Genomic DNA, 26,550 nt, shown 5'->3' with positions numbered 1-26,550 from the left:
TTTTGGATTTTGATTTTTGCGTACGCATAAGCACTCGCACGTGAAAATTGAATTTTTATGTGCGAGTGCACCACCCGCATGAAAAAATAACGATTTTCGCAGAAACTTTCAGGCATACGGACGCCTCAACAGCATGCAAGAATAGGTTTTGCTCGTTTGGAAAAATGTTTTTTTAGTAGTGGGAGCCGATTTAGGCCTTGTTTAGTTCCCAAAAATGTCACATCGAATCTTTGGACACATTCATAGAGCATTAAATATAGATAAAACAAAAAACTAATTCCACAGTTTGCATGGAAATCGGGAGACAAATTTTTTTAGCCAAATTAGTCCATGATTAGCCATTAAGTGCTACAGTAACCCATATGTGCTAATGATGGATTAATTAGGCTTAATAAATTCATCTCGCGGTTTCCAGGCGAGTTATGAAATTAGTTTTTTCATTCGAGTCCGAAAACCCCTTCCGACATCCGGTCAAACATCTGATGTGACACCCAAAAATTTTCTTTTCGTAAACTAAACAAGCCCTAATACGAAATAGGATAAACATCCGTCTCAAGAATAGAACAGAAGGTTTTCGGGACAGACCGGACGACTTACAAGGCAAACCGACGAAGATGGATAAAACTAGACTAAAACTTGGTAAAAAGTAGATGTGATATTTAAAAAGAGGTTAGACCAGCCGGGTCTTTTCAAATTCGATCATACTTTTCTATTCCCGTTCTATTTGTCAAATTTAGATGTTAACACTAATATCTGAATTTAAATCTCCAAAACGGTGGAAATGGTTGATAATTTAAATCTCGTGATGGCAAGACACCTCTGTCCACTTGACCCTAGAAAAATCCCCAGAAATATTATCACCAATGCTTGCATAAAAAATGCCCTATTAAAAAGTGAAATTATTCAGACTTCATGTGCAGCTGGTAGATGCTGCTCGGTGGCTTTTTCAACGATCAAGTGGACAGAGGTGTGGGGTAGGAGATCGGACATCGGCTCGGCTCCGAAGCTAGACTCGGCTGCAGTATGAATATTGGACATGCGTCACTAGTCTGCTCGGTGTCGCATGGGTGGTGTCGTGCACTTGTGCGGCACTGCCGCAGAGAATTTTTTTCCCACCTGATTGCATTCGATTTTGAATCTTTTTTCCCTTTTTCTAATTACACGGTAGGCACCCACGCCCACACACTATTACACACACCAACGAATATGTCTCCTAACACGAGACAAGAAAAAAAGCAGCAGTATATCTTTGATAACACTAGAAACCCGCCGAAAGACTATGTGTATGTGTAATATTAGTGGACACCAAGATTTAAACTATGGCTAGTGATGCCACCCACTCGTAACTCTACCACACCATTAGTGCATTCGATTTTGATTTTGATTCTTGTTCTTATTTCGACTTTAATTAATTCCCGTTCTTGCTCATGTCTTCTCCAGCCTAAAGTCAGTCATCTAAGAAAGGAATAAGTTCACTTTAGATCTCTCATCTTGACGTCGAGTTTGGATTACATCCTCGAACTACAGTATCAGATATAACAAATTCCTAATCTTATAAAACCAGGTTAAACGAAGTCCCAAGATAGTATCAAGGGTGGTTATGACTCACGTGGCACTAGAAACAAAAATACAAAATTAAACCATATGAAACCCATGTGTCAGTGAAAACAATATATTCTTCCTTATTACTCTCTCTCCCCTATCTAGAGGAGGAGAACCAGGATGACGCCTTCACCGACAGCGGGCTAGAGCGAAAGGACGCACAGTTGCTCGGCAAGTGCGTTGTACAAGTCGCGCTGCGGGAGGCTCGGCTCGACACCATCGCCACCACCTAGCTCCTCTCCCACCGATTGCTTGTGCGCTGCCCTTCTCCTTGTGAGCCATCACCCAAAGATGGAAAAGAGAGAGGAAGAGAGGTGGAGGGAGGAGGAAGAAAAAATTGGTCGCTGATATGTGATGCCCGTGTGATCCCCGTCGACTCAGTCAAAATCATACATAATACTGTCTTGAGATCTCTGTTAATTTAGTTTTGTAAATTAGAGAATGCGTTACATCTCATAATTATGGTTCGAGGATGTAAACCAACCTCGATGTTAAGATGAGGGACCTACATTGAACTTAATCCTCTGATACATGATCTATGTAGCGTGTAAAGGCCAGGCCGGCCCACTATTCGTTCATATTGGCCCAGGACGTAATACATGGAGTATTCTTCATTGTCGTCTCTCGCGTCGCGGCATTCACTTGGCCCATATAAGTAAATGGAGTATACGGTGTTACTACTAGGAAAAAGTACATACAAGGTCCCTCATCTTGTCATCGGATTACAAAATCGTCTCCCAACCATAAAACCAGATATACATCATCCCTTAACTTATAAAACCGGTTCAGTTTTGGTCCTCAGGTGATTTTGACCCTGGTTTTGTCTGACGTGGCAGCTGAGTTAGCTCAAGCCCCACATGTCAGTGAACCCTCATCCTCTTCTTCCCCCTCCTCTCTATCCTCTCTCTCCCATGCAAATGGGCGACAGGACAGAGTGGCGGCGGTGGGCAGTGCGGCAGCGGCGGAGCAGGCCGACGGGGCGCCCCCACCATAAATCCCACCTCCTCTAGCATCGGGGACGGCTTTATCAGTGAGGCCGCCGCCGGTGGCTTGGCCGTGCGCCGCGGCGTCCATGTCGGCTGCCACACGGTGAGGTTCTGCGCCGATAGGAGCTTTGGCGGAGGCGAGAAGTGGTGGGCGTCGCTGCTGGGGTGGTCGGGACAGGCGGACTACATCAACGCGCAGCCGACGTCGAGGAAGGAGGCGCGGCCGTCGATGGGGAACCCGGCGGCGGAGCAGCAGGGTGGTGGGAAGAGGTTCAGTGTGCTGATGGAGGAGAAGGCGCGGCAGCCGCACCGACTTGCTAGCCTTTCTCCTCGTGCGCCATCATCGAATCTGCTGGCGAATCACCGCTCGGCGACATGGATGTAGGGGCAGCGACGAATGGTGTTACCTGGGAGGCGCTGCCGGCGAGGTAGATGACAGCCTGCGCGCGAGATGAGTGGATGGCCTCCACCACCGTGCGGACCTAGCTCTCCATTGTGCAGTCGCGAGAAGTTGCCGCTACTCCTAAGGCTGAACTCCCCCATCGGCCCGCCTTGCCCACGCGCAGCCATGGTGCCCCCGATAGCCCGTGGTTCGACGGTACGCTCATCCTCCCTTCCACCACGGCTATAAAGCCAGCGCGCGCGCGCACTCCATGTCGCTGCCACCATGCTCTACATCAACCGCCGTCATCTGCCATGTCACATCCAACGTGGATTCCACGTATGGCAGCCACGTGGCTTGGACGATGCTTGTCACTAGCCAGCTGGAAAGCAATTATGTGACGAGCACCTTCGTCATGGATAGAAGCATTTCTATGACGAAATCTACCGTTTAGTCATAGATAAACTTATGTGACGCGAGTTCTACGACGAATCCTATTTTGTCATAAGTTCATCATAGATGTTACTTTACAACGATTATCGCATCTTCCATGACAAAAGTAGATCGTCATAGATGTGCCGATCTCTACTAGTGCATCTTCAGTGCTCAATCGACCAAGCTGCCACCACCACCAAGCTCCTTGTCTCTCCGTGACCCCATTTCACTCCTCGCCAGCGCCCAATGACCACCACCGTTGTTTTCCCCAAATCTGGCCACCACCGCCGCCCCAAATCCCCAAATCCAAAGTCCCACCGCCTCCACGCTGAGAGCCCAACCGCTGCTCTTCCTGTCGTCGCTCGTTTGCACTTGAGGGCCACTTCTCCAAGCCCCACCCGGCCACCGCCCTTCACTGCCGGAGCCGCGACCACCGTTGCCTCGCCGCGCCTCGCGTTGCTAGGCGCGAGTGAGAAGAGGAGCACGAAAGAGACAGAAGAAAGGAGAGGATGATGACGTGTCATACTAACATGTGGGTCCCACGCTGACTAATCTGCCACACTAGACAAAACCAGGTTTAATACCACCTAAGGACCCAAAGTGAACCAGTATTGTAAGTTAAGGGATCCTGTATAACTGGTTTTTGGGTTAAGGGACGATTTTGTATCTCGGTGACAAATAAGGGACGTCAGATGTACTTTTTCCTTACTACTATTAATTTCACCATGTACGTACTGCCCTATACTTAGTAGTACTGCATGTCTTCATAGTCGATTTAATTATAGAGAGATTCCATGCGTGCACCTGATCTGCTTGCTTAATTCCTCTGTACGCACGTATACAAGCGCTTGTACTGATCAGCTGTCAGCAAGCAATTGATACCTATATATACATTACATATACACTTGCTAATTATTAGCTTGATTGTGTCTTTCCATTCATATATAGATCAATATACATCATCATACATATAAATTAATGGTTTGTCATATTCAGGTTCGACATCAGCTATGAGCTAGATATATATATAGCGGATGCGTGAGGCAATAACAATCGACAACTAACGTACCAACACAAGTATGTATGTACATATATCTCAAATTAATCCACACCCTTTTTAATTTGCTACCTTAATTATTTCGTTCTCGGCCTATAGGAAGAAATGGCTTTGATTACTAAATTAACCTTGCAACTGGCCGGTTGGTCAAACATGCATTTGGTTGAGAATATTCTCCTTCTCATATAAATATATCAATCGGATCGATGCATGGTTTAATTAACAACTACTAGCTAGCTTGATTCTACTCCTAGCTAGGTAAGTTTCACAAGCAAACGGTTAGGTAACTGTACATGCATGGTTTACGTATAAACTCAGTCATTCTCTTTATATATATATATATCGATCATCGATCCATTATTGTTACGTGTGAGAATTCTCTATATATATGATGCATATACATATATGTAACGGGACCAATTGGCACGTAATTAATATCTGTCACGCGCAAGTTATTTACTCCTAATTAATTAATTAAGCTCGATCGGTGAAGGCTAATCAATAGAAAAATTAATTAGTTACCCTAGCTAGGACAATAACTTACAAAAGCTTCTGCCCCATCGCGGTTCTTGTGTTATACTCCCCTGGTTTTAGCGTAGGAACCCATTGATTTTGTGCATGCATAACATTTGATCATTTATCTTATTTAAAAATTTAGTATAAATATTTGAAAGTATAAGTTAAGGTTATAATTTTTCTGATGATAAAACAAGTCACAACAAAATAAATAGTATTTATATTTTTTTTAATAAGACAAATGGTCAACGTCACATTAAAAATCAATAGCATCGGGCATTAAAAACCAAGAGTAATAAAAAACTAGAGTTCAGAAATCCACAACTCTCACCCTAGCTAGTTTTTTCTTTAAATAATTCACCCTTAGCTATATATATTATGAAATTTATACATAATAATATATAATAATTCCACCCTTCATTAAGGTTGTGTACGTTTAGTTCACGCCAAAATTTAAAAGTTTGGTTGAAATTGAGACGATATGACGGAAAAGTTGGAAGTTTGTGTGTGTAGGAAAGTTTTGATATGATAGAAAAGTTGAAAGTTTGAAGAAAAAGTTTGGAACTAAACTCGGCCTAATTGCTGCTGGATACTCGGACAACCTGTGATCGAGTATGCAGTATTGAGCCAACAGTCTAACTTTCATGGAATTGAAGAAAGCCAAACCTTTAGTACGGATTCTGAATTGCAATATGATCCATGCTAGCATGCGTGTATATGAGGATCAAACTAGTGTAATATATTAAGCCATCCGAATACATATATATTTGTGTTAATTCCCAGAGACAACTAATTTGTTGTAAAACACTGCTATATATTTGGCACATGATTAACTGTTACTTACAACGACTTACAACAACGTATATAATTGACACTAATTGCTAGCTATGTACTCCAGTACACATGTATGTATGTATGTATGTACATTCCTGACAATTAATCTATTAATTAATTATCTATCAGTTTGTGATGAACAAGAATTCAATTCAATTAAATCCAACCCCTCCAATAATTGTGAACAAGCTTGGACGTAACGTACGTAGGTAGTGAAATGATGACTGAACGAATTGAATCTGCTAACCTAGCTTTAGATAGTTGATGGGGGAGGTTGGTCATATTGATGTGTCGTCGTTGTGAGAAGACATCAGCTGATGGCCCGCAGCTGCAGGCGTCTGCGGCTCAAATATGGAGGAGAAGTTGATTCGCGTCGACTTGTTGTTGGACGTGGACGACGACGCATGCAGCATTTCTGCAGTGGAAATGGAAATAGAATAATATTCCTCCATAGTTTTGTGCCTCTTGTTGTTGTTGTTGTTGCCCTCGTTCACCGCCGTGAATCCAAGGTGCAGAGATGGCGTCTGATCGGTGGACGGCGGGAGGTCGTCGGAGTAGTCGAGAAGGTAGTCTGAGATGGATGGAGGCCTTGGCATCCGGTGGCTTTGAGCCTGCTGCTGCACCTGCAGGTTGTGTTCGTCATCGTTGTCGTCGTCCATCATCATGTCGATGTAGTGCTGCAGCTGCTGGTTGGCCTCCTTCTTCTTGTAGATTCTGCACAGCACCCACTCGTCCAGCTGCGTACGCGCATGAATATAATTGCGCATATATATATATATCGATCAGTGGATGGAGTATATGGAAGAGGATATATATATATATATATATATATATATATATATATATATATATATATATATATATATGTAGTTAGCACTAGCACCGTAGCACGTACGTACCCTCATGCTGGCGCTTCTGGAGCTGGACGATGATGATGAGGCCAGCTGCTTCATGTTACTAGTATAGGAGGAGGAGGAGGCGGCGTTGGCGAGGCGGTACTCGTGCATGATCCAGCTGGTCTTGGTGCCCTTGGGCGGGCGACCGCGGTAGAAGACGAGGGCCTTCTTCACGCCCAGCAGTACCGTCTGCTGCGTCTCCGAGATGGAGATGGGCTTGTCGGTTCCGGTGGCCTTCCAGTAGCCGGAGCCGGCGGCGCGGTTGGGACGGACGCCGTTGGGGTACTTGCGGTCGCGTGGGCTGAAGAAGTACCACTCGCCATCCGACTCCCCGAACACCGCCATGGCCGGCAGCTCCCACGGGTTGTACTTGTAAATGTCCACCTCGGCGATCACCGGTGCCGGGCAGGGCGCCGCCGCGGCGCGCTTGCCGAGGTAGTGGAGGAGGAGCTCCTCGTCCGTCGGGTGGAACCGGAATCCCGGCGGCAGCCCTGCCCCTGCTGCTGTGTGATGATCACCGCACGCCGCCGCCGGAAGCTGCAGGTCGATGGTCATCATATATATATGGATATCAATCAATTAATCTCGTGATTGATCAATATTTGAATGCAATCGATGGAAGAAGAAGAAAAGGATGGAAATTTGAGAGTTGTGGATGGGGGCAGGCCACCTATATATATATATACAGCCACCTAGCTCGATCGATCGATCGAGAGACCATTTTATTATATATAATTCCTGAGTACATACGTTAATTAATTAATTAATTCTTCCTCCCAAGTGAATACATAAAGTACGTATGATCTAGTACAGTGATACAAATGTCAATACCATGGGGTTAATTTTGTCAACAGTACGTTGTATATATCTATTGTCCGAAATTAATTACTTACTAGTAAAGTTTTATATATATTTCTTCCGACCCGGCCGTAAATTTCAATGGTAAGAGATTGAGACTCCTGTTAGAGCAAGTTTAATAGTATAGTCAACTACTAGCTCCAAATTATCTATAGCCAATGTAATAGCCAATTCATACAATAGTTGTTTACTATACTATTAATACCTGGTCTCACCTGTCATACACATATTACGTATTAGAGTCCGTGCTGCAGCTAGCTACAGATCTGTAGCCCGCTGCTCTTTTCTCTCTTCCTTTATCTCTTTAAAATATGTTTATAGCTAGCTTATAGTCTGCTTCTGAACTTGCTCTTAAGCAGCAGCAGTAGCTTGTGTATAGTATAGAGAAGCCTTCGATCCGCACGCCCAGCCTCTCGTACTAGATTGGTAAATACAGTACTACACACTTAATTACTCCCTTCGTCCAAAAAAAAAAGACAAACCCTGATTTCCGTGTCCAACGATTGACTGTTCGTCTTATTTGAAAATATTATGAAAAAAATTAAAAAGATAAGTCACGCATAAAGTATTAATCATATTTTATCATCTAATAACAATGAAAATACTAATTATAAAAAATTTTTATATAAGATGGACAGTTAAACGTTGGCACGGAAACTCAGGGGTTGTTTTTTTTTTTTTGACAGAGGGAGTAGATTTTCAGTACAGTTCCGGCCAGCACCCATGTAGGAGTATATTCGATCTACAAGCTAAATAATTGTTATGTTGCATGCATGGTAGCCCAAATTCGCAGGAACATAAGTAGGAGTATATTATATCTTTGACAGAAACACAAGTATTTCTTCCGACGCGCACCCACCGCGCCGGATATACATACATATATATACCGGCAGAGTACATATACATGTAACGTGACTGATTCGATTCGATCGGTCACTCAACCGGAATCGACCTCCAAACGTGACTAAATTAAGATGCATGGAATGACACGCAATCTCTTAGTAATTTATACTGTTCGGTTCGGTTCAATCACCATCGCCGCGCGTAAATCGAATTATTCCTACTCTATCTACCTGGGCCAGCAAATCAGGCCTCTCTTAATTGGCTCATCAGTTTGATCTATCATATCACAAAATTCAATAAAATCAAATAAAATCAAATGAATTGAGCTACACCACCATCGGCTAATCGGCTATGCAAAACCTGAAGACCATGCAACATTTCCAAAATTATGTGGCTAAATTCCTGCAGAAACATCAGACTAGACTAATAAACTAGCTAGCTGTATTCTGCACAAGTCAAATTTGCATCAGTTGCGGACTTTGCCAAGCAAGACTTGCTTGCCTTCTTGTCAAAGATCCGTCTCTCACAAGGCAAGAGCAAAGAAACCTGATTTCTTTTGACTTTTGAGATTCCTCATCCAGATTATCTCAATTGCCGCTAGAATATGCAAAACAACTTAAATTTGATAGGGCGATACAAAACATCTGTGCTGTTCTTTTCTTATATTATATCATCAATAAATATACAGTGGGATAACATTCACATAACACGGCAGAGGCAACAAGGAACCAGTACTTCCGAGAAGTTTCGTCTCCGTGGTGCCTCAGGGACTCAAAGAGGTCTCCACCCGTGGCAGACACAAGAAACATATACAACTCGAAAGTATTTATTCTGTGTCGCAGCAAACCTCAAATACACACCAGTTACCATTCATTCGATCTGGAGCAACTCCCTTCCATATGCATCACAGAGTCTACGTACTGGAGCTGATCCTCATTATGGATAGTACATATATCCTGTGAGTGTGCTCTTCAAATTAGAACCGTGCATATCACTTGTCATCCAATTGTTTTTGTAGAAAGTCGAGAACCGAGAGACGCTGCAAAAGTATTACAGTACATGATAAAAGTCAGTCGTCGAGAGCACCACAAATAGGAGCGCATGGATGAAAGGCAGTACACAAGGATAAGTAGTAGCTACCCGCTGCTCAAGACTGGCCTCTCCAGATTCCAGCTTCAAATTCTCAAGGCATTTAATTGCTTCCTCAAAACCCTCAAATGCCATGCTTTCGTTCCCAAGATTTCTATCGACATCCGCAACTTTGGCAAGAGAAGTTGCTACGTCAATGACCTATATCCAAAAGTAGACAGATCATGAAATAGCGGCAGCAAAAGAAAAAACACTCAAGAATATGTCTGTTCCATGTAGCAGCTAAAGCCTACCACAATCTTACAAAATGCTTTGTTATCTTCTTTTGGTTCTACTGACATTAAAATTTAGAGAAGATAAAGGGCTTGTTTGGTTTGCAACCATTTTGTGTGTTGTACAAATTTCTGTGAAGTTGTTCATTTGGTTTGTAGCCAATACTTTTTATGTGTACGCGTTTTAATTGGTTTTCGTTACCAAAATTTTGGCAGTGCCAATTTTTTGGCCACAGACTAAGTAATGAAATAAAGCCATCATCTCAATGGTATTGACAATTTTATTGGCACGGTTGAATTGGGAACAAGCATAAATATAGGTTAAAAGATCTGTAGCCATCATTTATGGCAAATTGCCAAACTTCCTAGTATGGTCTGGCACTTGCTACCACAGACTTCAGACAACAATTTGCTTCAGAGAAAGGAATACAAAAATTCTGTGTAGGAACCCCTTTTTTACATCCATTTTTCTCTGCCTACTAGTATGTATTATGTGCAGTGTCAATCAGTACCAGGACCATGAATTATGGGATAAAATAGCTACTGGTCCATGTGCAATTGGAGCGCTCATTGATATGGTATCTAATACACATTTAAACACTTAACATTTCTAATTATGCCTGTATAATAAAAATCTAAGATAAGGAAGAACTTTTGATCAATATCTGTTGATATCATTTTCATGGAACATATAAGATACATCTACTAGCGTAATGATATGGAAGAGCTAGCACAAAAGAGCAGGGACAAAAGAGAGTGATGAATAAGGTTCCTTCTGTTTCTAAGATGATAACAGCAGCCCATTTTGTATTTATAGCTAATCTTAATCAGTAACACAGTAATTACCTGGGAAGCCACAGCTAAGTGTTCTTTTGCTGCACTTCTGCGAACATCCAACGAACGCGCATAATAGCTTCTTGCTGAGTGGAGGTCCCCATCATAATAGCGAAGATCTCCAATTTTATTTAGTGAAACTGAGAGAGTATGGACCAACTGTAGATGAATGCAAAAGTTAAATCAACATGAGAACTTACTATCATGCTATTATGATCATATTAACAACAAAATACAACCTCCAGATCTTTTTTGGGCAATTTTGAGAGGAATTCAGCACTTTCTTCATAGTAAGTGATTGCTGAAGGAGCATCTCCCAAGGTCCGACTGTGGCATGGAATGAGGTCAATTGTGAACAAACAAAGAAAAAATAAGCTAAATACTGCCATGGTTATGTGTCACAAATATAATGAAAAATAATAGAGCACAATGAAATTCATGGAAAAAGTTCAGCCAGATATTATAACATAGGGATAAAAACAAAACACCGTCCAGTGACATGGAAACACAATGAGTTCAGCAACAACTTATGACAGACCCTGAGGCTTTTATATGAGCAGGTACCAGACATCCTGACTAGAACTAGGCTCTTGGTAGCTGGTAGCTGGCTATTACACAAGCTATCAGCTTGCTATTGGCATCAGTATGCTGGCTGGTGTAGGGCATGGTTAAAGGTTTCCCACGTTTTCCGAGCTGTGAATATACTTCTATTCAGACAAATTGCGACCAGTCATAATTGGCATCACTATCAGCCTACAACCTGCTAGACAACCTCTGTGGTCTGTGCATCAGTATTGTAGAACACGCTGAGGCACATAACACTTTAATATTTTAATGGAGAACAAACGTTATTACAACAAGATTCACCTTTCCCTTGTTCGGAAGGCAAGTTCTATGCCTAGTCAAAACATAGAAAATTCAGGTATTAGAACACATGAAAGATAACTAAGCACTGAATGAGCAGAAAGATGAACGGGCCAAGGCTAGAATGGGCCCTCGTGCACAACAGATACAAAGCATTGAGCATCTCTCTTCTTTTGAGGAAAGCTACAGACATTTCAAAGTTAAGAACTGTTCTCTCAATTAGAAGAAAAAAAAAAGCATGCAAGAATTTAGCTCAATACTCCCTTCGTTTTTAAATGACTGATAGCAGGCACGATTCACTTTTGAACTTTGACCACTAGTCTTTTTGTTATATATTTACAAACACAAGAAATGATGCCATGCTATTAAAGTGTGTTATGTCCTAAATATAAGAATCAAACTTTTGTTCAATTAAGTCTAACAACTTAAGAGCAAATAATGGTCAAAGTTTAAATGGGAAAGTCAAACATGTAAATTATTTAGACACGGAGGGAGTAGGAGTAGGCTATAAACGTATCAATAGCAGGTTCACATATATCCTCCAGTCCCCAAGAGAAAATTGTCGTACCAGCAGTCCCCAAGCATTCCTAACACAGCTCCAAGTTGAGAACACAGTTCTTGGTTGTCTTGTTTAGATTTCAACTCTTCCCTGATGTCTTGTGCACACATACTGAGCCTTGACTTTGCACTTTCAATGTTCTGTGCACGAAAGGCCTGGATATGTAAAAGTCAGAGGTATTATCAAAATATATATATAGAGCATTAATAAATTAATACAGAGCAGAGGATGAAGGATATATGCAAATTTCAAAGGTAAAAGAAGCTGAGTGTAACTGACCCTCATTGCTTGCTGGACCAGAAAAGCCCCTCTCTCCATGGAGACATCCTCGTAAATGACCTTGGTCTTGTTGTCACTTGTGGCTTCCCCATCGCCTGCAGCATGTGATCTCTTGATTCGGGCATGGCCATCAATGAAGCGGTCGACAAGGCCTTGAAGCTCATCATCGGGCTCGATCCCTTGGATGTCAGCACCACACAATGGACAGTCCTTAAAGCGCAATATGCATGCCCTGACAAGGAAATCCAGTGTTCAGAAGGTATATACTATTGACGGACGGAAGGAATTACTAGTAGAAAGCTAGTATTGAAATATGATACTACACACTTGCAGAACTTGTGGGAGCACGGGGTGCATTTGCTGCTTTGATGTAGCAGAGCGTGGCAGACCATGCAGCTGAGTGGGCCAAGCTTGAAGGTGTTGGAGTCATAGCCAAAGGGGCACTTTGGTGGCACCACACGAGGATCGGTGTTAGCATTGCCAGTTTTTTCATTGTCGTCGTCGTCGTCGTCGGTGTGATTGATGGTGGTTTTGTTGTCTGATGATGATTTTACGGGGCATGTGGCGCCAGCGGAGGCGAGTTTGGCAAAGGGGCATAGAGAGCTCATAATGGGGTTGGTCGTATCTATCGTAGGTGGATTATTTACCTGCATGAAAGAAAGATTGGTGGCAAGCAGTTGAGTGAAAATTCAATTAAGCATGAGACTAAATGCAGTACAGTAGTAGAATTGAATTGAGAAGAATGAGAGAGATTGTTAAAGTAGGGAGCAGCTTGATTATTAGATAGAGGTTGGGAAAAAATTGGGGTTGGTTTATTCTTCTTGTTGTAAGAAGAATCTATCTATCTATCTATCAATCTCTATATACGATTATAATATAGTAATAGGGAATAGAATTAAATCGCATGGACGATTCATCCCCGATGCATGAAACCCTAGAAATCGTATGATGATGGGGGATGGGGGAGGGGGGCATGGAATCGATACTTACGTACGTAGGAGGAGAAGAGAAGGAAGGGGCGGGCGGCGGCGAGAACCTGGGCGCCGAGAGGGAGAGGAGAGATTCTGTGTCCGCGAGCGGATGAGAGGGGATCGATTCGATTGATTTGCCAACCACAAGCTACTACAACGAAGACGGGAGGAGGAGGAAGACGCGACGCACCGCAACGCAAACGAATCGAGGAGTAGGCCCACAGAAGCCCATAATGGAGTATGTTGGGCCGATAGCCCATTTGCATTAATGGTGGTAGTCCCCACCCCACCACACCACCGCTTCCTCCCTCCTCTACTCCATTCCTCTTTCTTTGTTCATCGTCAAGGAAGGAAGGGCAAGGCCGCAAGGGAAGACACGGATCGGCGGCCATGGCGGCGGCCATCCTCCGCGTCTTCTTCTTCTTCTTCTTCTTCATCCTGCCCGCCTCCCTCACCGCCACCGCCTCCACCTCCACCTGTATGTATTCCCTCCTCGCCTCGCCTGCCTCATAGGAGTACTACTTTCTTTCTCTACTGCTTCTACTACACTTGACTAGATCCCTACTACTCCAGTTAGTACTAGGGGCGCTGCATCCATCACTTCTTTCCCTATCTCTCTCGCCAACCTCAACCTGCATGCATCTCTCTTCTATTTCTTCTTTCTACTCTCCTTTTGCCCTTGCTTCCTCCCTCCTAATAACTACTCTTCCACATCAATCTGTCTGTCACAAACAAGCAACGAATTCCTCTCTTACATCTTCTTCTTCTTCTTCTTCTTCTTCTACACTCGCACACAAATTTATATATAAAACAAGATTTCTTTTTTTCCCCGCCACCTACACCCTTTCTTCGGCTACACTTTCTCCGCACGACCATGTAAATGTAATGGGGATACTAGTAGTATATTATTAATAATTAATTTACGACCTGTGTTGTGTTCATCCTCATGTCTGTCACACCTTCTTCTTTAACTTCACTATACTCTACTGTCGTCCTTGTATCAGATGCCAGGGTTCTCATTATTCATACTTACTACCTTATTATTATTATTATTAACTGCCACCCATTTCTCTGCAGCATCATGCCCTGATGGTTGGCAAATCACTCCTGCTCTCGACAAGTGTTTCATCTACATACCTACACCCCTTTCTTGGGACAGATCCGAGGCTCTCTGCCGCAACAACTTCACCGCTCATTTGGCTGCCCTATCATCACTTCAAGACCTCAATCTTGCAAAGTCTCTCTGTGGACCTTCCCCCTCTGGATGCTGGGTCGGAGGTCATCGCAACAACACTGCCTCGGCTTTTGCTTGGAAATGGTCCGATGATTCATCTTCTTGGAATGATACTGCCTTCCCTGCTGACCCATTGCGCGCCAACTGCAGCATTACTGGGTGTGCTCTTGCTACCACCAATGATGCATGCACTTTGGTTACCAATACCCATGCCGCACTTACCGCAAAAAGATGCAGCGACTCACATGGACTCATCTGTATGATCAATCATGGTGAGTATCCCTTTTGCTAATACTGGTGCCATCTGTATAATCTATTATCTCTTTATCACAAATCATTATTTCCTCTCACCATATGCAAATATGTTTGTTCTGTACTGCTGATCAACTCTACTTTATGTCAGAAGACCGATGCTACCATGATCACTGCCACAAGGAGTATTTCATAGTGCTCGTCGTTGTAAGCGGATTCATTCTCTTGACCACTCTAGCAGTAGTAGTTTGGCTACTTGTCTATAGGCGAAGCAAGAGGAGGAGAAGATCGCGTGAAGGTTCCAGTACTTCAGCTACCGCGTTAGTTCCGCCGCTATGGAAAGTGTTCACCAGTGAAGAACTTAGATCAATCACAAAGAACTTCAGTGAGGGCAACCGGCTTCCTGGGAATGCAAAGACTGGTGGAACCTATAGCGGAATTTTGCCAGATGGATCCAGAGTAGCAATCAAGAGGCTGAAGAGATCAAGCCTACAAAGGAAAAAAGATTTCTACTCTGAGATTGGGAGAGTTGCAAAGCTGTATCATCCTAATTTAGTTGCAGTAAAAGGATGTTGTTACGATCATGGTGACCGCTTTATTGTTTATGAGTTTGTTGCCAATGGGCCGTTGGATGTTTGGCTACATCATGTCCCCAGAGGAGGGCGGTGCCTTGATTGGCCAATGAGGATGAGAGTTGCTACAACTCTTGCACAAGGGATCGCGTAAGTCATCCTAGCCATCTGTACAGAATCTTTGATTACTTGCCTATTTTTCACAAACATGTTACTCTACTTCTTACTGAGATGTTTAGGTCCCTCTAACATAGATCCATGCATAAACCTAGCTTGCGTGCACTCGTGTGCATGCAGATTTTTCGTAACGCTTGCATGCGCCTGCCTGCACTAATTTATATCCAGACCTATTTGGAACTCATTTGGGTTACCATTTTAGGATGGTTTGTCTTTGCATTAAATTTCAAGGTTTGATTCAGAGTTTTGTTGTTTCCCGTCATTCAGCTCCCATGGTTGATCATTATATGTTTTTGGTTGCTTATTAATTGACACCGGTGGGCTGCATAAATGTACGTGGTAGCATGCATGGGAAACCACTAAGTATACTTACACTTTAATTATGTCATAATAAAGACAATTAGAGAAGCCACCTGTTGTCTTACGGTTCTATCGCTGCAGGTGCATGATTCTAGAGTTCTCGAATTATATTGATGGCTTCTACATCCATATAATCTTTTAAAGCTATATTACTCAAGAGTGTTGTTTGGGTTCCCGTGGAACTAAAATTAGGCCAAATGCGTATACGTCAATGCAAACCCTTATGGCGTTGTGTTTTGTTTTGCTACTATTAGTTGCTATTTACTTACCAGTGCTCATTTTGATCCAGATTTTTGCATGACAAGGTGAAGCCGCAGGTCGTGCACCGTGATATCCGTGCAAGCAACGTGCTACTTGACGAGGAATTTGGTTCCCATCTGATGGGGGTTGGGCTGTCCAAGTTTGTACCATGGGAAGTAATGCACGAGAGGACTGTGAAGGCTGCAACCTACGGGTACCTTGCTCCTGAATTCATATACAGGAATGAACTGACAACAAAGAGCGATGTCTACAGCTTTGGTGTGCTCCTTCTAGAGATCATCAGTGGCCGTCGGCCTACTCAGTCTGTCGAGTCTGTTGGATGGCAGACTATATTTGAGTGGGCAACACCTCTAGTCCAGTCACACCGGTACCTAGAGCTGTTAGACCCACTGATTCAGGAGTTGCCAGATGTAGGTGTCATCCAGAAAGTTGTTGACTTGGTCTATGCCTGCACCCAGCATGTCCCTTCGGTGCGACCAAGGATGTCTCATGTGGTCCATCAGCTCCAGCAACTTGAGCTAAAGTCAGCAGCATCAGAACAACTGAGGAGCGGCACAAGCACTAGCGCTACGTCTCCAATGTTACCATTGGAGGTTCGGACTCCTCGCTGAAATCCACTGCTAGAGGAAAACCGATTCAGTAGTTTCCGATGTCAGTCAGCTGGCAGCACATCTATTGAAGTGTCTGCTTAACTAGTACTAGGAGAAGTACTTGAGGGGAGAAGTTAGGACCCCCATAGGCCAAACCAAATTAACCTTTGTGTAGCAATGGGCTGTTTGTTGTTAAAATGGTCATTGCTCATGTGTACTTGAGTTGGCCTCTATGTAGAAGATATCAGTTTAGTGAGCACAAATTTCTGAATGGTTGTAATAGTGACCTTATCTATATATCTACATTTGATAGAAGGTGTGATAATATCTTCCTGTCTCTATACATGGGACTGTAGTAAAAATGGCAGCAAGCTAGGTAGCTGCAGTGGGCTTCCGCCTGAGCTTGTTGAAGGTGGGTCTCAGAGGTTGGCTTGCGCTGGGTTCAAATGGCAGCAATGGCTTCTTGATCTGTGTTCCGGCTCCAATGCTGGACGCTGGTGGTGGTGGAGTTGTGTTGCTGTTGCCGGTGCGTGTGCTGGTGGTAGCCCTCTGCTTCTTTGCCCTGGGAGCTTCCAGCCTCTCCAGAATCCTGCTTGTCTTGTCGTCCAGGCCCAGCGGTTTCACTGGGGACGGCAGCTTGGGGTTGGCCCTAGAAGTAGAACATGTGACGGCATTGGTGAAGTCGTCGTCGATGATGATAAGCTGCTCCCACTCCTCGGTGATGCTGGGCCTGGGCGACGCCTTCTCCTTTGACGCTGCCTTTGGCTCGCTGAAGCTGAACGATTGGATATCTCCACCCTCCTCCCTACACAGCCTCAGCACCTTGTTTTCCTCTGGACCCCGGAATGTCAATATTTGTGGTTCACTCAACGAATCAAGATGATGATCCTTCGCGCCACAAGCCGGAGCAATTGATCTGCAGAATCAATCACAACTTCACAACTTCACAATCCAGTCTTATTAGTTGGTCATAGTCCTGGGCTTGGCACCCAAACATGACATGACAGACGCCAGGAGATGAAACCAGAAACCATACATACACCAAATAAAGCATTAGAAATTTAAAAACTTGTGTGTAAAAAAGAGCAAGTGCTAACCCAAATTGAAGGCTATCCTTCACCAGACAATTCAGTCTCGAGTGAAAACCTCTCTCATGTTGTAGAGGGTTGTAATCCTTCAGCACAATCTGAAGTATTAAATTTGTTACTTCACGTGCAGTTCCATATAAGTATATGGCAAAACAAAAACCTTTGGTGGAGGTTGCAAAACCAATGAAACCCATATATATCATGGAATCATGTAACAATAATATTTCCATTAGCAAACCTTAGATAATGAGGTTTCGATCAAATTCTGGACTTCCTTGGTACCGGTAGAGTTGCAAGGTCGACTCACAACTGGGAGAGGCAGTATCTCTTCAGATCCAGCAAGCCTCTACAGCATGATATGCTCTTACTGTTAGAACCAAGCAAAAGCAAACCACATACACTTGCAATTACGGTAATGGATGTTCGTGGACTAAACAAACAGCATAAAAGTGCAGTGCGGTGTGCCTTGAATTATTATTGCAATAGAGCAGGGCGGGGGGCGTCGCCTGTACCCTCAGAAGCATCGGTCCCTTCTCAGTTGGTTGGAGAAGATAATAACACTCAAGGGATCCTATCTTCATCGTTTCAGTATTGCATTTTGAGGAGCACACAAGTCCCTGATCAAGCTTGAAAAGTGTCTCACATAGACCATAGAAAACTGCACAGAATATGAGAATACACACTATAGATGTTGAAATGTCACGACCATTTAAGAAGCCAAAGACATATTGCAGATATACCGTTAGACCTACGTTGGGTGTTCTGATCTGAGCACTCATCATCAAGAGCAACCTCAACATCATTAGAGCTGGGAATCACAATATGAGGCGTCCCAATTATGAGTCCTATTAACAGAGTTTGCCATTAAATTTTGTACGGAGAAGATACAGAGCCTCTAAAGACTAACTAATGTAATGCCTATCACAATAGCTAACAGTGTTGGTTACCTTCATTTAGTGAGGCTAAATTGGTGCGCTCAATCACGTCAAAAGAAATGGAGGATGAGGCTCGTCGCAAGCTTGAAACGCCTTCTGAGTCAGGAAGAAACAGTACTGTCTGTTCCCCAATTTTCACAGCAGTATCAGTAACATCAGAAGCTGTGAGCTGTCGGCTAGTTATTGGGCACATCCATTTTGCCTTATTTGTGTTAGCAAGGTCAATAGGGCGACCATGGCACCTGCATATCTGTTCAATATGGTCTGGATTAACATAGGTAACATAAACCTGCAAGAAGCTACAGGATTGCTTAAAGTAAAGTGTGGAGACATGATAGTTATTGTCCGAAGTAAATGAAAAGCTAAAAAAAGGGCATGATGAAATCACCAAATCCATATGGCAAAATTCCTTCAGAAACTTGCAAGGACAAGATGAAAGTGAACGTCAAAAGAAATTAACCACCATAATCAGTACAGTTAATTAGTAATATGTGACACGTATAAATTGCTTCACCTGACATGATGGAAAACCATCAATGATGTGATTTGCTGAAGCATACATGCTGCAAGATATTTGATTAACAGTGCTGATAATGGGAACTCTGAATACAAATACAGCCTGCAATGCCTCCTCCTTGTCATCCTTTAGCTCTTCTAACCACCTCTTGACTAATCCATGCAAAACTTGAGTCTCTGCATTTCCAAGTTTGTAGTTACAGGATGACACTATTATAGTTTGCGTTAATCAAGAGGGTTGTTTTACTTGTATATAAGGAGATAAACAATAACCTCACCAGGACTGTATCTTCGTACCACACAGTTTTCAAGGTCACAAATTGTGTCTATGAAACCATTGGAATTTTCAGAAACACCATCACATACGAATGCAGCTCCTGTTTCCAGCAATACAAACTCCACTGTAATACACTGTTCTGCTGCGTCCTGATGATGTCAAAAGAAAAGGAATATTAAGCGGGTTACTTGATCCCTTGGAAAGAAAGTTGCAAAGACAATCGTCCACACCATGAGAGATCTTCGGAGAGCTTGTGTGTTTTGTGCAGACATAGATAAAGCAATCACTTTTTTGGAGGTGTCATCAGTGGCCCAAGAATAGATAGCTCGATTGCTAAAAAGATTTGTTAATGACACATCTGCAGAGGAGAAAAATTGAGTAAGATAATATTTTTTGTATTTGAAGAGCGTGCATTGTACTCAGTTAGAGAGCAGAGATTCAGTCGTTTATGTTGCCTAGTAAGTTTGGTTATGGAAATGATCAAACATTGAACACGGAGATCATCCCTAGTTAGCATGAATATAATTATTACCTCCAGTAGTATGTAGAGATCCATGTTGGTTAGGACGAAAGGCATCGAGAGGCAAATTGTTGACAGCATGATGGAAGTCTCGAAGGTTAAATTTCTCTCCAGGCCTATACACCACCTTGAGCTGGTGGAAGTTGACATGTTATGTTAGTGAGTTTGGGAAATTCACAAAAGTGAGGGGAGGAATATGTATTTGGCTGGGTTTGAGATTAGTGAGCACCGTAAATAGAAATCTACTTACATGAGCATGCAGTAACACATTTTATATGGTGAGTCGGTATTGGTTAAGTTGTTCATGAAGGCAGCTTAGTAGTTTCAGTGAGGGATATGATTGGCAATCAATCGAGATATGAATGATGCAATAAAAAACAGTAGTAATTCCACAATGAGCCACAGACTTAGTCAGTGTATATTGGCCATCTTTTACAAGTAAAACAAACAGCTCAGATTTGCAAAGCATGTAGAGTGAAAACTTAAAGAAAAACAGAGATGAATCCAGAGTGCAAACATCCAGCATCGCAGTGAGAAACAAGCTCATTATCTAAAAATTAAAAAAGAAGAATAGTCAGAAACAAGGGCAGTTACAGATAATAGAGATTGTGGTGTGTGATTTACTAGTGATGGTGCCGGTTGGTTCAATCAATCATTTACTGCTAGTCCACTAGGGAGTGAAGAAGTATGGCAATCGGGGCAGTTAATAGAGAGAGAGAGAGAGAGACTAAAATTCGGAAAAGTGAAAGTGCAGGCAAGAGAAAAACGAATTAAACCTGAGGAGGCGAGGAGGAGGAAGAGGAGGAGGCGGCGGGGTGGACGTAGCAGAGGGCGAGGCGGTCGGGGAGGTCGGCGGAGGGGATGGCGGCGTAGAGGTTGGCGAGGTGGAGTAGGCACTGCATGCGTAGCGTAGATATATAGAGCTTAATTAATTAATTTGAAGTTTGCTTGCTCGATCAGAAGTAGCCGCCATGGCCGCCATAGCCACCACCACCACCACCAACACGAGGTAGAAGAAGGAGGTGACGTCACGTCACCTGCTTGAGGAGGTGGAGGAGCGGAGGGGGGATGTTCCGCATGTCGAGCAGGAAGCAGAGCAGCGCCATGGATCTCGATCTCGAACTCTCCTCCTCTGCTTCTCCTTGTCCGGCCAGATCAAATCAACAAAACCAAATCGATCCGTTTGAATTTCGGAGACGCCGCGCGAGCCAAGCCAAGCCACTCTTTCTTTTTCAATATGCGACCGACTCAACCTCACTGACCTATCCTTTCTTTTTCTCTTTCTTTTTTTTTTTTGAATACAGGACAGGAGGGAGGAGGAGTATAAGGACATAAATCATAATGCTAATATACACATGCGTAAGGCCATATTACCAATAATGGTAGCAATTGGATATGTTTTTTCCAAATTATTAAAATGAGATTATTTATCCCACGTTTTGGAAAATACGTTTTCTAACCACACATTTTTCTATCGCATTATTTTAAGGTACTAGTAACATACTCGTATGTTCTAACGATTATATAATTAGAAATGTCTTATAAGGACAACTTTTTTAAAAGGAAAAGGAACTTACATCGCTTTAGCTAATAAGTCCTCGCACACAAGATGCGAGATAAAATTATAACTTCCATCCAAACACACGGCAGGAGAATGACAACTTCAGGTAAAAAATATTAGAGATCTGTTAAGTTTATTTTTTAAAATATTTATTACCTCCGCCTCAAAATACTCGTCGCTTTGACTTTTTATTTGCACCGTTTAACCATTCGTCTTATTTAAAAAATTAGTGTAAATAAAAAAAGATAAATCATACTTAAATTACTTTTGATAATAAATCAAATCACAAACAAAATAAATAATAATTCCATATTTTTTTAATAAGATGAACAATCAAACGTTAAAAAAAATATAAGTATTTTGGGACGGAGGTAGTACTCCCTTCGATTCCATTTTAATTGACATTTTGGACATTGACCTTATTTTTTTTATTATAATATGTATAATAAATAAATGCATATTTTACTTTTATTATAGTACTTTAAAAGACAAATCTATATATGTTGTTTTAGTTTCTTTAAACTAAATATTTTTAAAGTTATTGATGGTCAAAGTTATAAAAATTTGATCTCAACCTTATCCCAAAGCATCAATTAATATAGAACCAGAGAGAGAGTAGTATTTAATTATTCTTATAAGGAAACTGATCTGTTTTCAGGGCTGGACGCCGGTGCGCCCTGAGGAGAGGAGAGCACACCTAGAAGAAGTGACGACGCTGGCGAAGTCAGCTCAGCTAGCTGCTCCCAGTGCCATTATCATCATCATCATCAGTGGCTTGCTGCATGTCATATATAGTACCACCATAACACAAGGGCCGATCATAAATTAGCCATCACTCAGGAAGCACAAGCCATGAGCACTTGTTGCCTCACTTGTACTAATAGTATAGACTACTCCTATAGACCAAGTGGATCGGGAGCATCTCCTGCGAATCCACCTCCATTTTCACTGATCCAAGCTGCTGCTAACCAATACAGTACTAGAGTGTCTACTACAGTAGTATATAGTATACAAAAGAGGAACTTGAAATTTAAATAGTAGAAACACAGGAGGAGCATCATCTATCTGGCAGTAGAAATCCCCAGAACAAATCACCAGCATGGCCTACTCTTCGCCTAAAGACTCTCACTTGTACTAACAACGATGCACACACGCTAGGCCTGGCCAGGGGTACTCTGGATTCTAGTCCTTACTACTTATTATCCTGCCTAGTGTATCATCGTTACTGTAGTTGCCTTGCCAGGGTGCTGCGCCATGACACAACTCCATTGGCTTCTCTCAAACTCCTAGCTCTTCTGTACTCGATCTCTGCATCCGAGCATGACTGTCCACCCCCAACTTTCTTCCTCACTTCTATGGGTTTTAGAGATATTTCATCCCTCCCCTTTCTGAATGGATGGCAATCTTTCACCATCCCTTCATCCTCACACACATCCCCTCCTTTTGTTCCTGTAACAAAATAAAGAGCGCGGAGACAGAAGATAAGATAGCATCAAAAATGAGCGTTGCAAATTGCAAAACAAACACTACTAGACTTCAACTTTACATCTTGCATTAAAAACCAACTGTTTATCCCACCAATTCACAAGACAAACCAAAACGCCTCATTCTATTATATGTTCAACTACAACTGAATGATCCAAGTCAAAAGCTCAGGGGAATTACCTTTGAATATGTCCAGGTGCACTACATTTTGTGGAGACCCATTTGAAAGCTTTTGCTCTGTAGATTTCTTTGGGCCTGTGATCACTTTTACATTGAAGAGTGATTTATCCACCTCAGTAGCAGGAGCATTGTTCCCAAATGGAGATATACTGAACCCCTCATCAAGCGCATCTGGTATCTCCACGTAGGTTTGAGTTGTAACGATTTCATCTGCGCTGAACCCAAAAGATGCCCTGTATGCTTCAACCTCCTCAACATCTTGTTTGTCCTTTGAGACACTAATCCTCCCACCATTATTATATGGAAATGACTGCTGAGCCTGATCCAGGTAGAACTGGGCAGATGCAGCTGGCCGAAAGAAGTTATTATCTAACATGTAGTTTCTAGAGGCGGCTGAATCAAGCCCAAAAATATTGGACGGTGAATTCCTGGAATATGGTGTGTCACAGGCAGACCTAGAAGTCTTCCAATGTGCGGTGCGGACCTCTTGCTCAGGGATGGGCGAAGCCCTGGAATATGGTGTGTCGCAGGCGGACCTAGATGTCTTCCAATGTGCAGTAGGCACCTCTTGCTCAGGTATAGGTGATGAAAGACCAGTCCTTGGAGTTGCTGAAGCAGGTGATATGAGGCTGCTTGAAGGGCTTTCTGGGTAAAGCGGATAAGATGCCTGGAGCCCTGAACCTCCAGAATATGCTGTAGATAAGTACGGCATGTTGTGATCTTTGCCAGCAGTTTTCAGATCCATAGATGACAAAAGAAACCGCGCATATGGAACATCTGGAGAGGAGGGAGTAGTTGCATGAGCTAGTTCAGGTGGAGGGGTCAGTGGTGCAGTGGAAGGCTCGGTCGTGTAAGTTGAGAAGACAGGTGGTGAGACAAGCTGAGGCTCGTTAGCATATGGCCCAACAGCAAACATATTAGATGTTGGCCCACCCGGAGAGTTTGCAGATATTGACAGGAAGCAATTAGGTGATTGGGCAGTCGAAGGAATTGCAGAATTAGAGAAGGACACCGGAGAAGACGGTGGAGCAAGAAGAGATAAATTCAGAGCCGCACTTTGGTTGGAATTGGCACCAGATTGGTGTGCATTTCCACGACTAGTTGACGCATTCCCATCAGGTACACGTGCTGCAGGAACTATACGCTTCCCACCCTTCTGTGATCCGAAACATGACAAGCCAGACAAACAGCCAGCCCATCCACTCCGCTGATAAATGTAGAAAGTTATTAGTTGTTGCAAGAAATAGGGGGGGGGGGGGGGGGGGGAAATCATCCAGCATTCCAGCTTGATTTTATGAAGATACATAAAGTTAACTCCAGGAATGAATAATGAACTAATTTACAGTTCAAAAGCAACATACTAATCCGTTCAAGGCTATAATAATTTTTATAGGGCTATTTAGCTCTTCCCTGTCATTTTTATGATCTGTGTAGACAAACAGCATTATTGGCTAATTATTAAGCATGGAAACTACAATTAGAGTGAGCTGAATATAACAACAAATAAGCATAAAGAGAAGTGTGCGGTTAACAAAAGTAAGACAATTAATGTTGTCGTCATATCATGTAATTGACAGGAATGTCGATGGTCTTGAAATGACATAAAACATCCTTGCATGCTACAACGAGTTTAAGATGGCCCAATTGCAAGTTGCAACCAGCACGGAGACAGTACGAACAGTTGGTACTGAGTGAGTAGGAAAAGGTTGTAAGGTCGACAGGAGGTAGCAATTGCAGGTAACAAGTAGTACGAAAAAAAGCAACAGAAAAGAAAAGATGAAGCAATTGCATGAGCAGCAAGAAGATATAGTAATACCCTATCCTGCTGTGGTGGGTGGGAGTGGAATCTGGCCTCCGTCGCAGCAGCAGCAGCAACATTCGCTGGCCTGCTGCTCCCTGGTGTAGCCGCCATTTGTGATAAGAGAAGGCGCGGCGCGGCGCGGTCACATTCTCCGGAAACACACCGACGAGCAAGCTTGGGTTTGTCCTACGGATCCGAGCTGAGCTCCTAGTAGAGGTAGAGGAGGAGAAATTAGAAGCAGCAATCATAGAAGCAGTAATGGACGGAGGAGGAGATCTCCACAAACTGGTTACTAGTTGTATTAAGGCTCTCAAAGCTTCCCAGATCTAGAAGAGATGAGAAGCTAGGGTTAACGCAAGCAAATTCGAGGGAGAGAGAAAGAGGATGTGGATGCTCACTCACCTGCCGGAAGCAGCAGCAGGACGAGGACGACGGCGTGCTCTGCTCGAGAGAGAGAGATGGAGATGGAGATCGCCGCAGCGCAGCGCAGGCGCAAGGAGCGGAGACACAACCCACACTGCACACTCGAGTGTTTTTTTTCTTTTCTTTTCTTTTCTTTCCGACGCACAGGCACAGCAACAGCACAGGGGACGCACGCACAAGAGATTACCTCTTCTTTTCTTTTTCATGGGCACACAAACAAAGCAATTATAGCTTACTACTATATGTTAGATTCATGCTATTGTCAACTTACTGTACTTCATTGCCTCTCGATAGAAAGCAGATTCTCTTGCAGTTGAGTCAGTGATACGTGGATTCCACTTTACTATGACCCACATGTCAATGACACAAATGCAATGCAGTTAAGTCAGAGGATCCTTTTCCCTCTCAACGATGTAGTTGGATCAACCTATTTGGCTATTTTTTTCGCACAACTAAAGTTAGGATATCTATTAGCCAATAGACCCATATTGTACATCCACTACCGTTCCATCGTATATGGATGATATTATAAGATCAAGAACCATTAAGTCTGTTTTGTTAATTAATGATAAATCCAATTGTATGAGACACATATCTTTTATGAACATTTTTCTTGCCTAGTTTTGATTGGATATAAAGATAAAAATGTTGAGAGATGTGTGATAAACTCCTCATGTTCTAAATTATATTTTTCGCATGTCCAAAATGTAGGGTGAATTTTTTCTTAGTCCTTTTTGTCGTTCATGTACATAATTCCATCTTCATATTTATATATGTGCACATATTTTTTGGGGAACCATGCTCTATATTCGCTTGTCTCCTTGTATTAATGCATTTCTCCTTCCATGTATATGTGAACTATATATGGTTTATATTGGATTGTCAACCATCATCAAAAAAGAAAAGATCAAAAGATCTATGATCAACAATTTGTATTGTTATTTGGTGATTTATGACAATCGAGTTAGTGGGACTTACCTATTTCCATGAGTTGGCAAATAGGTTATTCCTGAACTTCATATGAGCTGAGATAGAAAATAT

The 26,550-nt window shown here is 42.8% G+C and overlaps 5 protein-coding genes across 10 annotated transcripts; 1 reads left to right on the top strand and 4 right to left on the bottom strand.

The window, feature by feature from the left end:
* Positions 1–5,705: 5,705 nt before the first annotated feature.
* LOC127782029 (NAC transcription factor 29-like) lies at positions 5,706–7,334 on the bottom strand. Its single transcript, XM_052309107.1, has 2 exons — positions 6,712–7,334; positions 5,706–6,549 (listed from the first exon to the last, which is right to left on the bottom strand). Exons 1-2 carry the CDS (start codon positions 7,264–7,266, stop codon positions 6,091–6,093), a joined length of 1,014 nt encoding a protein of 337 aa, XP_052165067.1. The 5' UTR covers positions 7,267–7,334; the 3' UTR covers positions 5,706–6,090.
* Positions 7,335–9,054: 1,720 nt separating this feature from the next.
* On the bottom strand, positions 9,055–13,714 carry LOC127782007 (protein NCA1-like). 3 transcript variants are annotated; one of them, XM_052309082.1, is made up of 8 exons: positions 13,301–13,714; positions 12,634–12,953; positions 12,307–12,538; positions 12,037–12,182; positions 10,844–10,931; positions 10,617–10,763; positions 9,550–9,699; positions 9,055–9,448 (listed from the first exon to the last, which is right to left on the bottom strand). In XM_052309082.1, exons 1-8 carry the CDS (start codon positions 13,712–13,714, stop codon positions 9,401–9,403), a joined length of 1,545 nt encoding a protein of 514 aa, XP_052165042.1. In that variant the 3' UTR covers positions 9,055–9,400. The 3 variants fall into 3 exon arrangements, with proteins under 3 accessions (XP_052165042.1, XP_052165055.1, XP_052165050.1); XM_052309095.1 differs by having other exon boundaries at positions 13,297–13,410; XM_052309090.1 differs by lacking the exon at positions 13,301–13,714 and having other exon boundaries at positions 12,634–12,959.
* Positions 13,614–17,048, top strand: LOC127781989 (C-type lectin receptor-like tyrosine-protein kinase At1g52310). 2 transcript variants are annotated; one of them, XM_052309073.1, is made up of 4 exons: positions 13,614–13,755; positions 14,355–14,783; positions 14,918–15,485; positions 16,162–17,048. In XM_052309073.1, the coding sequence occupies exons 1-4, from the start codon at positions 13,668–13,670 to the stop codon at positions 16,742–16,744; spliced, it is 1,668 nt and encodes a 555-aa protein (XP_052165033.1). In that variant the 5' UTR covers positions 13,614–13,667; the 3' UTR covers positions 16,745–17,048. The 2 variants fall into 2 exon arrangements, with proteins under 2 accessions (XP_052165033.1, XP_052165026.1); XM_052309066.1 differs by having other exon boundaries at positions 14,915–15,485.
* Positions 16,913–21,312, bottom strand: LOC127781973 (uncharacterized). Of its 2 annotated transcripts, none has more exons than XM_052309050.1 (12): positions 21,097–21,312; positions 20,836–20,955; positions 20,072–20,192; positions 19,770–19,897; positions 19,541–19,688; positions 19,261–19,439; positions 18,759–18,996; positions 18,552–18,656; positions 18,324–18,469; positions 18,050–18,157; positions 17,821–17,909; positions 16,913–17,639 (listed from the first exon to the last, which is right to left on the bottom strand). In XM_052309050.1, the coding sequence occupies exons 1-12, from the start codon at positions 21,163–21,165 to the stop codon at positions 17,096–17,098; spliced, it is 1,995 nt and encodes a 664-aa protein (XP_052165010.1). In that variant the 5' UTR covers positions 21,166–21,312; the 3' UTR covers positions 16,913–17,095. The 2 variants fall into 2 exon arrangements, with proteins under 2 accessions (XP_052165010.1, XP_052165018.1); XM_052309058.1 differs by having other exon boundaries at positions 18,564–18,656.
* A 1,111-nt stretch (positions 21,313–22,423) lies between these two features.
* Positions 22,424–25,682, bottom strand: LOC127758213 (uncharacterized protein At1g76660-like). 2 transcript variants are annotated; one of them, XM_052283845.1, is made up of 5 exons: positions 25,489–25,682; positions 25,373–25,412; positions 25,102–25,293; positions 23,286–24,492; positions 22,424–23,069 (listed from the first exon to the last, which is right to left on the bottom strand). In XM_052283845.1, exons 3-5 carry the CDS (start codon positions 25,195–25,197, stop codon positions 22,843–22,845), a joined length of 1,530 nt encoding a protein of 509 aa, XP_052139805.1. In that variant the 5' UTR covers positions 25,198–25,293; positions 25,373–25,412; positions 25,489–25,682; the 3' UTR covers positions 22,424–22,842. The 2 variants fall into 2 exon arrangements, with proteins under 2 accessions (XP_052139805.1, XP_052139799.1); XM_052283839.1 differs by lacking the exon at positions 25,373–25,412 and having other exon boundaries at positions 25,489–25,681.
* Positions 25,683–26,550: the final 868 nt, after the last annotated feature.

Source organism: Oryza glaberrima, chromosome 1 (assembly GCF_000147395.1).
Source record: "Oryza glaberrima chromosome 1, OglaRS2, whole genome shotgun sequence".
NCBI classification, from domain to species: domain Eukaryota; kingdom Viridiplantae; phylum Streptophyta; class Magnoliopsida; order Poales; family Poaceae; genus Oryza; species Oryza glaberrima.
The sequence above is the reverse complement of the archived record's forward strand: the minus strand, read 5'-3'. Positions and strand labels throughout refer to the sequence as shown.